The 18036-nt window shown below is 37.3% G+C and overlaps 1 protein-coding gene across 1 annotated transcript; it reads right to left on the bottom strand.

Annotated features, from left to right (window-relative positions):
* Positions 1–4631: 4631 nt before the first annotated feature.
* LOC148100360 (uncharacterized) lies at positions 4632–6469 on the bottom strand. The gene is made up of 7 exons (XM_087849644.1): positions 6409–6469; positions 5931–6293; positions 5459–5566; positions 5279–5362; positions 5065–5093; positions 4850–4918; positions 4632–4754 (listed from the first exon to the last, which is right to left on the bottom strand). The coding sequence occupies exons 1-7, from the start codon at positions 6467–6469 to the stop codon at positions 4632–4634; spliced, it is 837 nt and encodes a 278-aa protein (XP_087705770.1).
* Between the last annotated feature and the right edge of the window lie 11567 nt (positions 6470–18036).

Raw genomic sequence — 18036 nt, 5'->3', positions numbered from 1 at the left:
TTTCTCATCATTTTCAACAAATAGCAGATTATTTTATCTTGTTTTTTGATGTCATTTGAATAACAGGCACTAATTCTGCTGCAAAACAATCAATAATATTGTTACATATATTTTCTGTTTATCTTTGGTTCAGTCTTTTTATCACACAGCCAATACAAAGAGACATAATTAAAGATAACATTTTAAAAACTGTAATATGCAGTATAACATCAGTTACTGTCACTTTTACACACATTTAGTAGTAATCTCTCCACAATTAAACCATCACTGTGGGAAGATCAAAACTGTCATGGTTAATGCGTTTGTATTAATCCTACGGTAGTTAAGTGTTAATTTATTTATATCAGCAAGTAAAATATTTCCATTGTTGTGTCATATGTCGGTCTGTACATTTAATATGTCAGCTGACAACAATGCTGTCATTTCCTGTTTCTTTTAAAATAATGATTAAAAAACTTTTTAAATAGATTTAATGAGTAAATATCTGCTAGACCTCATATCACTGGACAGAAATCTGTAGATGACACTTACTGAACTAAAGTTTCTCTCCAGTAAGTTTCTGCCCAGCTGTAGTTGTTTCAAGTTTACTCAAAACATTTTGTTTATGGTTTAAAATTTACACCCCTCTTTAATACTTTTAGAAGTTACTGAGTAGTTGCATTTACCTGAAGAAAAAAGTAATTATGTTCATATTTCCATACCAAAATCCACACAAAAGACTGACTGACTGATTTAAAAGCCTTTATTTCAACTGATGAAATGTCCAAAATACAAAGTCCACTGATCGAATTAACAGATTTCAAAACCAACTGGGAAATCACAGGCAAGATAAGAAACATTAAGGCAAAGACTGAAAGAAGGACAACACTGCTTATAAACGAGGGTATCATAATTACAGGAAGTGAACACAGGTGGTTGATGAAATGTAAGTGAAACTAATCAAAGACAATTTAATTAGTAAAACTAAACACAAAGACAATAAAACAGGAAGTGAGAACCATAACTAAATGTGGAAAAAGACACACGAATGAACTTCACATAAGAAAATTGGCGCAAGAAGTCATGACAGGAAACTCTAAGGGAACAAATTCAACAGTAAAACTGAGACTAAACAATAACAAGAACTAAAGTCCAAAATACTCAACATTATGTTTACAATAATGAATAAAGGCAGCAAGTCACATAATAAACTACTGTAAACTATGTTACTCAGTAACACAGATCATATTTACAGTGCACATACAGGTATATCTATAATACAAAGATTAGTATGGACTAAAAAAGCTCAGACTCTTTTGGCATCAGCGCCCTTAAAACAGTCACTGCTACTTGAGGATTTTGGTTAATAACAACTACAACTATGGCTCAAACAAACCAATCAAACTGTAGAAAGTAAATCAACCAACTGCAGAGACTGTTTGAGTTTACTGAACTGAGACGCTACATGTTGTAACAGCTGAGATGAAGTAGTTCAATCAAAGCGCTCTGTGAAGGGATCAAATTAAAGATGAATATTTAGCTCTAATAATGTGCTTAAGCTAAACAACAGTCTTTTTAAAAACATGACAAGTGATGTGTATACCTTTATTCCAAACATATTTTTCAAAGGGAAGAAAAAGGAAGTTACTCTATCAAACAAACATTCATCAGCATCAAGGAAAAACAGCACACAACCTTTCATTAGCAACATACTGTTTCTTTGGTTTGTCCATGGTGGAATAGAGGTCGCTGGGATGGGCGGAAACTCCAGTGGGAAAGGAGGAAGCTTTCACAGTGATGTAAGTCACACTTCATCATCATCATCATCATCACCACATGACTATAAGTAAACAGTATGTGTTATTAAATACATATACCTGGCAGGAGCTTTAAAAACCACAAACGTACTGCTAACATCATGTCTGTAAATATTAAAATCTTACCTGGTCTTTGTTCTTGGTTTTCTTTGTGAAGCTGATGGAGACGTAGGAAACACCATCATCATCTTCAGCCTTCACAGTGAAGACAACATAATGACTGCTCAGTAATGTGTGGATTTATAACAGGTGAGTTTCACATTTGTTTAAGTAAATTCATTTTCAGCTTATCCTCATCACATCCCGGTTCTTCCTCTTCTCTGTTGACCTAAACATAACACTTTGAACTGGTAGTAGGGTGTCGTCTTACCATCTCCTGACTGGTTCCTGGACCAGACTCAGTGTCTGCAGGGTTAAACTCAGTCATTGCAAAATGTTTGTGACCAAAATAGTCATCAGACTCATCTCACAGGAAACAAACATCAGCTGCAAATGAAAAATAAAGATGTAACAATTATGATAATAATGCAGTTTATTAATTGAATGTGTTTCTATGTACACTTACCTTTAAACTGAAGCATCAGCATCAGTAATGAAGACATGTGTATCCATGTGAATGCAGCCATCGTGCTTTCAGTGTAATCTCACAAATGAGACAGTCTCAGAGATGAATACAGCATCAACTTTCTGCTCACTTCCTCATAGTGACACATAACTTCTTTTCTCTCCTCATGGTGAATAAATTCAGTTCATTGCTTTTAAGCATCATTAAGTCCTTCTCACTCTTAACGTAGATATTAAATGAGTGATAAAAACACACCAAAATGCTTTAAGTTGATATTTAATATATTTTGCAGATTGCCTTGTTGTTCTTTTAAAGGACTGTGCAACAGTGCAAACGGATCAATAATAGAATAGAGGAAGTTAAATGTGTGAAGACAATTAGTTGCAGCAATTCTTGACGGTTTATTTTTGAAAACAGTGTTCGTGGTGATGCTTGTCCACATGTGAAAGAGATGAAAGAGATCAAAACTCTTTACACCATTGCAGATCATTTTGTTTTATTTGCTCATTTTTAATAAAATTTGAAATCATATAGTAGGAACACCCCGCGATAGACTGGTGACCTGTCCAGGGTGTACCCTGCCTCTCGCCTACTTAGCTTTTTTCTGTTTATTTTTAGTTCATTCTTATTATAATATAGGCAACAGAAAGAGAAGTAGTTGCAGAAAATACTGAAGTTGTAATATGGAGCATAACATCGATCTGTAATTATCTTTTGAACTGAGCTCAAAGCTCAAGTACAAAGGAGGAGAGATAAAAATTAAATATATAAATGACAAAATTAACCCTCCGGTTGTGTTCACCCCAACCCCCAACTTTAGTGTTCCCAGTCAAAAATGACCGGTCAGTTTTAACAGCTCTTAAATTAACATAAGAAACATTTTTCCCCACCAAATTCAGTTCAGTGGGTTGGTCAATGGGTTGATCAGTAAGTCGTAAAAGTGGGTCTTTCATTTTTTCATTCAGTGGCCCATTCAGGAGGTCAGAGGCCAAAGGGACAAGGTGGGGGGTGGATTCCCATTCATATCGTATTCTTCACTTTTGACCGGGAACACCACAGATGTAACAAAGTTGATTAAAACACTCAAAATTCAAGAGGTGCTCATCACTTTTATATGTTCAAGTGCTTAGTGTGGAGGATGTCATAAGGACTCGAGGCAATCGGATGTAAAACACAATATTTATGAGTTTTTAAATTTGTAAATGGTCAGATTTGACCCGAACACGACAGGAAGGTTAAAACAACGAGTCACTTTGATCTGTGTGTCATTGACGGAGCGGGGGGTGGGGGGTGGCTTACTGGGCTTAAGCCCGGGTTGTTTTTTCAGAAGCCCGGGGTCTTTTGGAGTGTATTTTTTTCATAGTTAGATGCCTGATTGACAACTGTATAAAACAAAAACTACACACAATTTACGACTGTGCGTAAATCCCCCCTAATGTTGGTATGATTCGAGCTCAGGCACTAAGCGACTGAGCATTGCACTAGCGCATGTGAGCGAGGGGGGAGGAGCTAATAAATCTTAAACTTCACAGCATGTTTTTTCAGTCTTTTCTAACACACACACGTACTACCCTTCAGGGCTAAGCCCTGGCTGTACAAAATGTCTGGCTCCGCCTCTGCTGTGTGTTGCATTTAAATGTTAAAATTAAAATTAAAAATCAGAAACTACAGCTTTTAGAAACAAAAAGAAAAAAAGTATGAATCTTAATCTGTGCTCAATTAGTCTTAATGCAGCTGCAGTTCGCAGCATTCAATTTTTGGAACAAAGCTCGATTTTTTTTTCATGATTTTTGGGAACGGATAAACGGATGTGACCAATCAGACGACTGCATTTGAAAACAAGTGCGGTCGAAGCTCAAAACGCAAATATACTGATTATGCAGAGTAATAGAAATAGTAAAATTTTTGTTTTACCTCAGACACACAGCTTCACATTGCTTTTTGTAAGATGACTTTTTCACAGCAACCTATCGTGCTCGGTGTGTAATGTAATACTGTCATAGATAATAAGGAGAATATGTTTAAGGTATGTAAAAATTTAAAAAATTAAGGAATGGGAACATTTAGATCTACTAATGTGCTTAAGAAAACAACAGGTAAGTTATTTATTTAAAAATATCACACAAAAGTGTGTGTTTGATGGTGGTTATCTATATATTACACACAATATTACATATTACTTTAAAAGAAATTAAAAGAAATTTACTCTACAATCGAAACATTGATGCAACATCAAGAAAAACAACGTACAACCTGTCATGAACAACATACTATGTCTTTGGTTTGTTGATGGTGGAATAGAGGTTGCTGGAATCAGTGGAAACTCCAGCAGGTGGAGAGAACGCTTTCACAGTGCTGTAGGTCATAGTGTCACCATCATCATCGACACAGGGCTGTAAGAAAACATCCCAAAATTTTCTTAAAGACGAGACCTTTGAAAAGTCTGAACTTACTACTGACATAATTTCTATAAATATCAAAATCTTACCCGGTCTTTACTCTTGGTTTTCTTTGTGAAGCTGATGGAGGCGTAGGAAACTTCATCATCGGCTTCAGCCTGCACAGTGAAGACAGCTGAAGTTATTGCCATTGGTTTTTCCCTTTATCCTTTTCACTTTATGAACTGAAGTCAACACTAAAGGTGTAAAATGATTCTGCTATGGAGCAAAAAAGGCATTTGACTATTTGAAGATTTGAACTCACAGTGTTGTCGCTCTGTTGTGTTTTGTTTCCTGAAGAAGGGAAAATAATTCATTAACTTCCCCATTAAAAATCTCAGGGTTTTTTTTCTGTTTCTAATAATCACAAGCTACAGAAATGTAAAACAAAACTGCATTCAACCATATATTTATTTTAATTAATATTTAAATTTCCTTATTTCCATTTATGACCAACTTTAATCTGTGAGTCCTCTCACCTTTACTTTTCTTCCATAAGATGATGACCACAACAACTAACAGTGCTGCCAAACCCACAGAAACGATGATAAACCATGACTGACCTGAAAACATTATTAATATGTGTTAAACGTAATACTGAATTTTCCCACAAAGATTCAACTGTCAGTCTGACATTCAGAGAGAAATTCAGTCACTACCTGCTGCTGGATTATTTGATGTCTCTTCTAACGGTGTTGATGTTGTGGGTTTAGTTGTCGATGTTGTTCTTGCGGTGGACTTTAACGTTGTTGATTTTGTTGTTTTTGCTTCATTGCCTAAAGAAATGCAAAAACAACATTAAAGACACTGACAGTAAGAAAAGACTTGAAAGTAAGTGAACAACAACAGAGAGGAAACAGTGGTGAGATGTTTAACAGTGTAACAAGTCTCATTTTTGATGATGTCTCCTGTCTGAGGATATGTTCTCTTTATCTTCATACAGACACTCAACTGTGAGTCTACAGTGTTCATATGTCAACACAGAGCTGTTCAAGATGCTTTATCATTGTTCTCATGTACACACACTGGTGAAGATGGAGATATTGTAAGAGAAAAGCAACAATAGAAAAATGAACTTCATCACTGTGATCATAATTATTGAGGTGTTTCAGTTTGTTGTTCTAACAGGACAGTTTGAGCTGAAAACATTAAGATGGAAATACTCACTGTTAATAACAGACAGATGAATCATAAAGTCTGGACCTTCTTGTGATCCTGTTACTGTTTTGAACTGTCTGCAGGTGTAAGGACCAACATCCTGATCTGTGACCTTCTTTATAACCAGAGAACAGTCTGCAGAAAGACTCAGTCTGTCTGATTTACGTTTGGCTTCTTTAATCTGCCCAAGTTCAAAGAGTGATACTGAGCTGCTTGAACCACTGAAGAGCCAGGTAGTACTGTTACAGTTATGCTGACCTTGTAACGAGGTGTTACAAGGCAGAGTAACATCATGTCCACGTCCAGCTGTGACAGTTTGATTTTGCTCAGTTGTTCCTGTTGAGAAAAAAAGAGAGAGAGAGAAATGTGAAAGTTAAAAGGAAGAATAAAGAAGTAACACTTGTGATAATAATGCAGTTTATTAATTGAATGTGTTTCTATGTACACTTACCTTTAAACTGAAGCATCAGCATCAGTAATGAAGACATTTGTATCCATGTGAATGCAGCCATCGTGCTTCTCTGTCTCTGTTCTTGCTCTCAGAGATGAATACAGCAACAACTTCCTGCTCACTTCCTCATAGTGGCATCAGTCTGTTTGTCTCCCCTGTGTCCAGAGGAATTAATTTATTTAATTCTGCTTGATAACCTCCCTCTCTCTCTTATTGTAGATATTAAATGACTTTTAAAGATTCTTACTTTTAGATTTCATGTGATTTACATGAAAACTTCTCAAACTTTTGAAGGACTGAAGGACAGAAGTTGAAGATATCTTGATCAAAAATAGGAGAGAGGAAGTTGAAGGTGTGAAGGCTGTTAGTAGAGATAAGTGTTTGCAGTACTTTAGCTCTTCTGTGCATATAGTTTATTATTAGAAAACAGTGTTCATGATGATGTTTGTAGACACATGGAAAGAGGTCAAAATTCAAAAAAACTCTTTCTGCAACAGCAACTCTGTTGCTGTCAACAATAAAACATGGTAATACTGCTACAGTGATCATTAGCATTAGCATTAGCAGCTAGAACAAAGATGAAATGCATTAGTGCTCTGATACAATGTGGCTCATTGTTTCTTCTTAGAAGTGAAGGGGAAGTGAGAATGTGGGTACAACAGCAGCAGAGCTTTGGATGTTTAATGATGACCAGATGAGCCTCTGACAGATAACTGTTTAACACATCAATGAACGTGAGACTTTAGGATTCACACCAATTTATACACACAGCAGGTTCTTATATCTTTTTTCTTTTTTAATGCTGTGTAAGTATAATTTGGAATAATATCATCAACAAAAGCAGATCGATGCAGGGAATTGTTACAATACAAGTTTACTACAAACAGACTTTCCTGTCTATTTTAAAAGACTGCAGAACAGTGTAAAATGTTTGATCAACAACAGAAAAGAGAAGCTAAATGTGTGAAGACTGTTAGATGAGGTAAGTGTTTACTTTAATGCAGCTCTTCTGTACATTTGGTTTATTATTAGAAAACAGTGTTCATGGTGATGTTTGTCTGCACACATGAAAAGAGGTCAAGATTTAAACTTATTACACATTTTGAGTTGTGATGTTCGCAATGATGACACTGCAGCAGTGACCACTGTTAGCAGCTAGATGAGGTATGTTAGTGGTCTGAGACCTGATTGTTCCTCTTTACACCTCTGAAGTCGTTTTTTTTTGATAAGTGAAGAGGAAGTGTTTAGCATTCACTGAAAAAGTTCAAATTGTACTTACCAAGAAGGTGGAAAGCCAGTCAGCACAGCACAATAGGAAAGTTAGCCTGTTAGCATCAGAGCCCTTGAACAGCATCTACAACTTGAGCATTTTGGTTCACACTAATCTTTAAAACTAAGCGTGCACAATCAGACATGTTATCATCACTCGTATTCTTTTCTTTTTATGTTTTTGAAGTGTCTGAAAGCTGAAATTGAGTGTTTTTGCTGTCAAAGATGTTTTTTGAATATCACAAACAGCAAGTTTGATATCATCATAGATACAGTGATATACTCTGCTCCTTTTTTGTATTGTTAAAAATGTAATGGACCAAATTTAAACAAAAAAAGGTTTAATAACAATATACCGTGCAGTGTGTCACTTAATATACAGGTAAATGTCACTAGATTACAATAACAATGAAGTCTTCTTCATTTCCAGGCCATTCCTGAAGCATAACGATATAACTGACTGATAAATATACAGTCAGTTATATGTTTTAAAGATTTCTTCAGTAACTATGGAGTTACATGGTGTATTAACTGAGGCTAAGAAGTTCACTCAAAGTTTTTTGTGAAGACATCAAAGAAAAGATGAATTATTAGATATATTAATGTGCTTAAGCTAACAACACATATGGTAAATGGCCTGTATTTATATAGCGCTTTACTAGTCCCTAAGGACCCCAAAGCGCTTTACACAACCAGTCATCCACACATCCACACACTGGTGATGGCAGCTACATTGTAGCCACAGCCACCCTGGGGCGCACTGACAGAGGCGAGGCTGCCAGACACTGGCGCCACCGGGCCCTCTGACCACCACCAGTAGGCAACGGGTGAAGTGTCTTGCCCAAGGACACAACGACCGAGACTGTCCAAGCCGGGGCTCAAACCGGCAACCTTCCGATTAGGCGACCTCCCAACTCTTGAGCCACGATCGCCACTTATGATATACTTATTAGCTGTTCAAGCATTCTGCAGGATGCAGATTACATGAAAATTACAACCAGGACTCAGCCTTGAAGTTCCTCCTCCCAGCACACACCAGAACAGTGACAATGGGTTGAAAATGAACAGCAGAGCTCACGTAACATCTGCTTCTATCTTTTTAAATTCAGCAAAAAGAGAACAAAGAGATCAGTACTACCAGATCTGCTAAAAACTAGTTTATGGTTTAATACTGAAGATGAAAGAACAGGAAGTCAAACTGGAGAGAATAATCGAGACTAGTTTGTAGTCTATTATGGTTCAGGTGTGTGAGGAATCAGAGAGAAACACAGCAAGAAAACAAACAAATCAATCAATCTCTCTCTCTCTTTTTCTTTAAAGAAATCAGTCTTATACAGCCAAAACAAAGACAAATAAGTACAGATAACATAAAAGTTATGAACTTGAAAACAACATTGGTTATTGTGTCACAAATAAATATGACGAGTAAAACAATCAAATACATCAAAATAAATTTAAAGAGCAACAAAGCTGCCCTCCCCCTTCATGTCTTAAGCAGTTTACGTTGTCATAACTCGACTTCTCAGTCAACTTCCTGAATGCAACATCCTCAGTATGAGAGTCTTTTCTTTATGTAACTTGTTACGAACTTGCATGTTCATGTGTTAGTTTTGTGCAGGTGTTGTATCTTTTTATGTTAATTTAGCTGTGCCAGGGCCCTGCTCCGATTGGTGCGTGGATACACTGCCCCGACGTGACTGGTTCCAGCTGGAGGACCCGCCCATTAAAAGGAGGCTGGAGCGCTACAGTCGGGGAGGTCTTTGTGTTTCTCCTCACGACCCAGCAGTATTCCTGTGGCAGCCGCTGGCTGCAGTGCGCTTAAAAGTTGTGGAAGTGGAGTGGGTAGGGGTGAGCTGCCGTTTCTTTTGATCACCCGTTTTCTCCTGTTTTGAGTTAGTTAAGGAGGTCAGACTCTGTCTTTATTTTTGACTTTGTTTTGGTGAAGTCAGGGGTGCGGGATTTGTGTAGATTTGTTTTGTGTATTGTTTAGGCCTTGGCTCACCCTGAAGTGTTGACACTCCCGTTTTGGTTCCTTTTTTTCACATTGTAAGCAGAAGAGTCTCCAGTGTTTTCATAGTTCACTGTACCTTCATCTTCATCGTTAGAAACCTGTGGAAAAACACCACAGCATACCTTAGATTATCTCTCATATTCATACATTATGATACTTTTTTCTGATATTTTCCATTTTTGTTACATTTTTGAGATTTCTAAAGATAATGCAGTAGGTCCAAAAATGGTACGTTTGGTATGGTTGGAATGGTTATATTTGGAAAATCAAACATTGCCCCCCCTTTTTTTTATTATTGTGACCTGTTATATACCTCATTATGTCAGTAGATGGAGCACTACAAGCCCTTCAGCTCATAAATAAATGTGAATATAGGCTAAATTATCTGAATTCGTTTACATTATTTTTTTGGTTTGGTAAGAATGCTTTAAATAACTGTTTTTACTGTTGTTAGCGAAATGTATTATTTATTTATTTTTTTATTGGGATTAATTTAATTTGTACTGTGTACATGAGTGAATTGTAGCTCAGAAATAAAAGAGCTCCAGCCTGAGAAAGACGCTTGCTTTGGTGTCCTCTCTGTTAATCCACAGTTTCTATATGAATGGCTTTGCAGTGCTCCTTAGTCTGTGTATCGCTTGCTGTTGTTCCAGATTTCCCCTGGGTCTGGCACCGGTAACAGTAACAGAAATTAGAGTATATTGAGTGTTCAGACTCACAGTGTTTTCTTCAGTCTGTGTTTTGTTTCCTGAAATGACAAAAAAAAAAAAAATGCATACACCAAACAGTAAAACTCAAAGTTTTTTATGTATAAAGTTTCATCTGTGAATGTTCTCACCTTTAGTTTTTGTCCACATGTTGACTGTAACAGCAAATATTAAGAGTGCTGCTAAAGCCACACACACAATGATGTATCTCAGCAAATACAGACAATCTAAAAATAATACAAAAATGTTGGTGTCAAATTTTTGTTCAACTCAAAAGATTTCAAATGTGATAAAAACAGTCAGTTTTCTAACATGTAGTGATGATGTTTGAGTGTTTTTTTTAGACTGTGGAGTTTCTACAGTATTTATTTTTATAAGTTAAAAGTAATACTGAATTTTCCCACAAAGATTCAACTGTCAGCCTGTTTCTCTGTTTAGAAGTCTCACTAGCACAGTCACAGCTGGGATGACATCAGAGGCTAGTGCGTCGTAGCTGCTCACTTTTTTAGTTAGTTCCTCAAAGGGGGCGAGGATGGCAACAGTCGTCTCCATAAGAGCCCATTGGTGAGCGGTGAGATAGTCAGGGAGTTCGTGCTCGGACACGCCCAGCACTCGCTTTTGCTCAATGAGGGACTGGAGCATGTAATACGTGCTGTTCCAGTGCGTCTGTACGTCCTGCTGCAGTCTCTTTATTGGCTGGTTGAGCTGTCCCTGAATGTCCTCGAGGCGGGAGTAGGCTAAGGCCGAATGTTTAAAATGCCCAACTATTTTCCGTCCCACTGCTGTAGCATCAGCTATGCTCCTCTGTGCTAATAAGCGTGGGTAAATAAGCGTGGGTAAATAAGCCTGGGTAAACTCTTTGTACTCGTTGTCCTGTTGGGATTTTGGTGCTTGATTAAATTACTTGTGTTAAATGCGCTACCTTTAGAGCCTCTGGACAATTTCGCTGAGCACAATTTGCAGTCCGCCTTTGTTTTCGCGTCTTCCTTCACTTTGAAATAGTTCCACACGGCTGACATGTCTCGCCTCGCCTTCTCCCCGCTCTGAGCTGCAGCCGGGGCCTGGGGGCGGGCACTCGGCCCCTGTGATTAACCCCTTACATGCCGCTCAAACATAGACAGGTCTCAGACCGTGGTATCGGTCCTCGGTATCGGGGGACTTTTAACGAGTATGAGTACTTTAGAAAATGTGGTATCGAGGCCGATACCCGATACCGGTATCGGTGCATCCCTAGTTGCTGTCATTCAGAACTGCTACATCAACCTCTATGGCCGTCTGCTTCTGTTTGTCTACCAAAAGAAGAAGATGACGAATTAAATAGTTGAAGCGTGTAGAATAAAATGCTGTATCGATGATTAAAACGTGACTCGTTAGTGTTTTGAGGTCAGTGAGACTAAGTGTCAAAAATCAAGGCTGTAAACAAATGTTTGAACTTAAATCAAAGAAACATGAGGCTGAATGCAGCTGCACCACAATAACTGATGATCAGCTACATGATTCCCCAAATGCTTTATCTGAAATTTAAACTTGTCATCAAAATGTAATATTGACAACATGTCAGAATAGGATACACCTGTGTATAAAAGCTTTCAGTGATTTATGAATAAATGCTGTCTGATAATAATTCACTGTTTTTTGTGTGACTATTGAAATACAAAGAAACCTACAAATGATTAACACAGATTTGTTTTCTTCAGATGTTCTATTTGCATAGAAGACAAAGAAGAGAGAAAACACACAGCCAGAGCTGAAGGTCTGTGAGCATCAATAAGTCTGCACAGAGCAGAGCCATGAGTCCATTTCCCAACAAAGAAATCCAGCGAGAGAGCGATGGCAAGCTAGCAGATCGTCTCTGAGAGGAAAAGACCAACAAAGTCCAACTGAGGGAAGAACATGAGAAACAGGCAACTAGAAAACCAGCGGCAGAACAATCAGGCAGCGAGTTGGAGCCAGAGTTTTATTGCTGCATCACTGATTGAAAATGTGGGAAACCCACCATCTCCAGAACAAAAAATAAACCAGGAGGAAACCAAAACTCACAAAAGTAGACAAACACACACAGACAGGAGACAAAATATAGAGGTGTTGTTCAGCACTGGAGGGAGGGCGACCACGACAGATGACACGCTCTGCGCTGCGTTTTGTTCTTTTGGAGATGAAATAAAGATTTTATAAGACAGTGGGTTCATTCTGAGGCAGGAAGAAGCTTTTATTTGTGTACAAACCTTCAGAGATCCATGAATGAAACTGTGAGAATGATAAAGTTTGTTTTATGGATGATTTTAGTTTTTAGTTTACGGACAGTAAGAGAGCTCACACAAGGGCAGCACACCATCCATCCATTTTCTTAGAGTCTATGTGAGAATAGGATCGGTGTACCTGAGAGAAAAAAGAATACGTTTTTGTTTGTGGAATACGCGACCTCCAAGGATCTACAAACTTATTCTGAGACATGAAGTCCAAGATTGATTTTGACATAGAGGACTGAGTAAAGACACGAGGTGAGGAGCGGTCTAATGTACGCAGTTTAAGTCCCCAGTGAGAATTACATGATGGGTATCAAGAAGAGGAAGAATGCTAAATAGACAAATCTGGGTTATCAAATATTTGGAGCAAAAATGTTAAGTAATAAAACAGGTGTGAATACCAGTGAATATAAGAAATTTATCATTTTTATCCTTTAATGTTTTGGAAACTGTAAAATGAACCTTCTTAATAATTAAAATAGCTACTCCTCTGGCTTTAGAGTTAAAGGCTGAATTGGTCATAAACATAAATAAGAAATAGGAAACACACAAGTTATAATATATTATATATAAACGTGCCTGTACATAACCACATGAAGGAACCTCACAGCAGAAGCATTACTCCCAGCCTATGATAAGATTGTACTATATATTATTATATATAATGTATTTTTTTCTTTTATGTTTACAAATGTCAAGAAGCCAGAAGCAAAGGGAGACCACACCCACAAGGAAGGTTTGTTTATTACATAACAATATTTGTTCACCCCCCAAAAATACACATTCAAAGCACCACAATATTATTGCGATATCACACAGAACTGTCACATGATGTTAAACAGAAGCTGTCAGCTGATGTCTGTAGGCCGGGCAACCACAATGAAGCAGTTTATTTCAAGTTGTAGATTCAGGGTCTTCATATTATTGGCCACCAGATGTCACCAGAGAGGACTGTGTTGAAAAGCTTCTAGTAATAAAGACTTTTTTGATATAAGCTTCAGATATTTCAGAGAGCTTTATTTGTCCATCGCTACTCAACAGATTAAAGTCAGAATCACAGCGTTTATTGTGCTGACAGAGGGAGACACAAAGGAGGAGACTAGGCCAGAGTGGACACACCTGAACTGAATCTAACTGATGAGACAGCAGAAGTAAAACAGAACATAATAGGGTAGATGAAAAAATATCATAAAAGATGACAACTAAATATTACGTAAAATAATGAGGAGCACAGACTGCAAACAAAGGGAAACTCAGAAAGATAAAGAAACAATAAAGTACTGAAAGAATTAGAGCCAGAAGTAAAACATAAACTAGATCTGAAAACTAATATTATGAGCTCAAAACATCCCAAAAAACTCAAAACACTGAGCCGATGACACGATGCTTTCTTCGGATCAAAACTCTGTTTGGATTCACTCACATGTTCCCTTCATTAGAGGCAAAATGATGCAACAAGATAAAAAGTGATTTAAAGGAATCCTCACACTGGTCTTGGATATACAGGCCCAAAACAAAACAAAACAAAACAAAACAAAACAAAACAAAACAAAACAAAACAAAACAAAACAAAACAAAACAAAACAAAACAAAACAAAACAAAACAAAACAAAACAAAACAAAACAAAACAAAACAAAACAAAACAAAACAAAACAAAACAAAACAAAACAAAACAAAACAAAACAAAACAAAACAAAACAAAACAAAACAAAACAAAACAAAACAAAACAAAACAAAACAAAACAAAACAAAACAAAACAAAACAAAACAAAACAAAACAACACAAAACAAAACAAAACAAAACAAAAATCAACAAGCTCAGTTACCAAATTTTCTTCACATTACTGTTATGATGTCTTTGGTATTTACATTTATCAAAGTTAACACTATTTCTGTAGTACTGCTTGTTGACCACCAGATGGCGATGGTTTAAAGGGCTGTTTCTGCAACACCTGCTTCACCTGTGAAAGATATGTGACCACGGAAATATCTCCAGATGTAAATGAGCTACATTTAAGACAGAAAGCTCCTTAAGAATAAAAAGTTTTCTCTTTTTCAGCCACAAGCTTCTGAATTTTCAAGGTCAAACAAAAATAGATTCACAGATACTTTTATGCAAAACAAAGTAGAAAACCAAATTTGAGACTTTCTGATTCACAAATTTTTGCATTAATCTGAGTTTTTTAATTAATTAATTAAAATATAATTTATGTAATTAAATGTAATGATTCATCATTTTCTTTTCCTTCATGTGTTGAGCTGCCGTGTTCAGAGTGTATGATCTCTACTCTCTGTGAAATACACTCAGAATGAGGTGAAGCATCATCATGCAAATCACAGAATTCATGAACACATGATGAAGATGAGTTTGTGTCTCTTTGCAGATGACGAGCGTCACTGCAGCCACAGATATGAAGTGATGCCACATCACATCACACACCACATGGATGCGTTGAACTACAAACAGAAATCCAAACACTGTACTTACATGAACTCGGCTCTGAAGCTTTGCAAAGTGAAGAATTCACTTTAGTTTCAGGTCAAATCAAAGTACGTTTTATTTACAGTATAGTATGTGTTTGTGTCTGTGTAACCGGTGAATGCGAGCACTTCCAGGACAAACATGTTTTCAGATGATGACCCTCTGAGATGATCGTTGTGTTTTCACAGATGATCTGCAGCCACCGGACAGTGAGTCAGACTGAACTCTGAGTTTTATTAAAAACAGTCGGTACAGTCAGCTGAAACAGTCGTACACAAACAGACATGAGAAGCGTCTACACTTTAAGTAAGGAAATAAGATCAGTAACGATCTCATAGATTGGGTTACCCTGACTCAAACTTTTTAAGTTTTAAGCAGTAGTTATGAGGAGGGTACATTCTGGTTTCTCTTTTGAGGACTTTAATAAAAACGTAAATAATAAGTAAATCTTTAACTTAATTTTCTACCCTTGGTTGTCTTCATTGCTTTCTTTCAGGTTTTCTTTGCAGTGTCTGAGATCAGGGTCGTTCTGCTGGTGGTCATCCTGCAGCTTGAACCCTTCACAGATGATCACAAACAGAGACTCTGCAAAGTCCTGAAACTCTTCGGAGAACGAGTGTTCGATCATTTGCTGGTTCTGCTGTCAGCATCCAAAGAGAGGAGTTTCATGAAAAAAAGCCTGGGCTCCATCATCCCTTAAAAGATTTGATCAAAATGTGAAGCTACAGATATTTGTGGTGGAAAAACCTCAAACATCAAGAGCTCCTCACACGGCTGGTCCAGATTTTTAAAGCACGTAGTTAGGAAAGCTTCAGTGAGGTCAGCTCTCAAAGTGCAGAAATAACCTGCACTGTGTAACTCACAGAGGACCACACACCTTTTAAAACCAGAGTAAAGATCAAAAGGTTGTTTGGTGAGTATCAACCAACAGCGACGGGTAAAAGTAGGTTTTTTTAAAAAGACAAAAAAAAAAGATGTATAAGAATATTTGATTATCTGGACGTGTGTTTGATGCTCTTTAGTCTGTTGGTTTGTTAATGGTTTGGTATCTCTTCCCTGAAGTGTGCCAAAGCCTCCAAAGATCTGTTCTCCCGATAGGTGAACTGATGGTTGTCAAGATCTTTGGGGATCTTGATGTGACATAAAATAATACCCTCAGAGCACTTAATGACAAGTGACCAGGTGAAGGTCATTGAGAGACTTATCTAAAAATGTCTCTAACATTTTTGACTTTATCTGTTCTTTTTCCGTCCTTGGACCTGAAGGAACAGTGCTGATTAATAATTAACAGAAATAAAAAATACTTCAGCCCCTCAGCCGATTAGAGCTGAAGCTGATGATGTAACAGCTGCAGACACAGATTGGAGCTGTATTTCTGTTAAAACCGGAGAAAAAATGTTTCTGATTTTCATTTACCATCATCCAAAGTTTAAAAGCTTCTGGTGTTTTGTGAATCATCTCAAATCAGTTCTTGTGCAGGCAGATGCAAATTGACAACCAATAAATAATCATGACGACAAGTTGACACAATGATAAATATCTGATAACATATTAGGACATGTCAGTTACAAACGTCATCTCAAAAATCTTTTCTATCACAACGAAATATAGATGTTATCTAATGGTAATGTTTACATTTTGATCTAATTCTTTTTAAGATCACAACACTCCTCCCTCTGCCCTCCTACTCCCTGTTTTTTAATTTTCATTTACCTCTTTTACCTTTTTTTGTGTCTGACTGAAACATGGCAGCAAAATAAACATTATGTCCACTTGAATGAAATCTGCCCGGCTGGCTGCTCTGTCACTGGAACTCCGTGTCTTTAGGGTGGAGGACTTGCTGCTGTTTACCAGGACAGACTCACATGCAGACTGATGAACCCAGACTCATTTCACTCATTTCAGTCACAGATGATGAAGGTCGGTTCTCTGAACACCTTTTATTGTATTTTAATCTATCGACCTCCTGGACCTGCTGGGGTCTTTCTAACTGAATTTAACATCCTTCTTACATCGATCATTAAACTGTAGAAGGTTGTAATATTGGGAGACTTAAACCTTCATATTGCAGCTGAGCTCAGTGTTATCACTGAGCAGCATGTTTCTGGCCCCACACATACAAAGGGCCACACACTGATCTTGTTTTCTCCCTGGGTTTAAATATACATGATGTATGTGTGGAGGATGTCCATGTGAGTGACCATAGCTGCATATTTTTTAATTTCTCATTTTTCTTGGATCTTTCACTTCCTAAATTGATGATCCAAAGGCGGATTATAACCCAGGATGCTGCTTGAAGGTTCTCTGCCATGTTTGACCCTCACATGGCTCAAAATAACGTGGATTCACTAATTTTGTCTTTTAACAATCAATGTAAATCTATTTTAGATACAGCGGCACCTCTGAAACAAAGTGTTGTCCATTGTTCAAAGTTTTGTCCCTGGATAAATAAAGATATTTGAAATTTTAGGAGATATTGTCGCAAATTAGAACGTTTATGGAAGGCTTCCAAGCTTGAGGTTGATAGGGTACATCTGAAGGAATCAATTTCCTCACTTAACGACATGATAAAAAATGCCAGAAGCGAATATTTTGGAAATCAAAGTGTTGTTTAATACAATTAAGAATGTTGTCTCTCCTGATATTCCTCATGTACCAATCTACACCAAATCTGATTGTAATGAATTTTTTAACTATTTTGTTAATAAAGTCGCTGCCGTCAGGTCTAATATCTCGCCATCATCCTCTCAGTATCACACTGACACATTGCTTACCTCTGATACCTGCTCCTCTTTTACTCCTGTTACCTTACAGGACATCAGTGTCTGCTTGGTCATATGAAACTGACTTCAAGCCACCTTGATGTACTTCCTCCATCATTTTTGTTTTGTGTGTTTGACTCTGTTGGCCCC

This window comes from Neolamprologus brichardi, chromosome 12 (assembly GCF_056152115.1).
Source record: "Neolamprologus brichardi isolate AB-2024 chromosome 12, ASM5615211v1, whole genome shotgun sequence".
NCBI lineage: Eukaryota > Metazoa > Chordata > Actinopteri > Cichliformes > Cichlidae > Neolamprologus > Neolamprologus brichardi.
Note: the sequence above shows the minus strand (reverse complement) of the source record. Positions and strands in the feature narration are given on the sequence as shown.

Excerpts from the sequence above, each read along its gene's own strand:
- LOC148100360 (XM_087849644.1), bottom strand. The coding sequence starts at position 6,469 with ATGGCTGCATTCACATGGATACAAATGTCTTCATTACTGATGCTGATG. Across the intron at positions 6,294-6,408 it reads GCTGATGCTTCAGTTTAAAG|GAACAACTGAGCAAAATCAA; the intron begins GTAAGTGTACAT and ends TTTTCTCAACAG. Across the intron at positions 4,755-4,849 it reads AAACCAAGAGTAAAGACCGG|CCCTGTGTCGATGATGATGG; the intron begins GTAAGATTTTGA and ends GTTTTCTTACAG.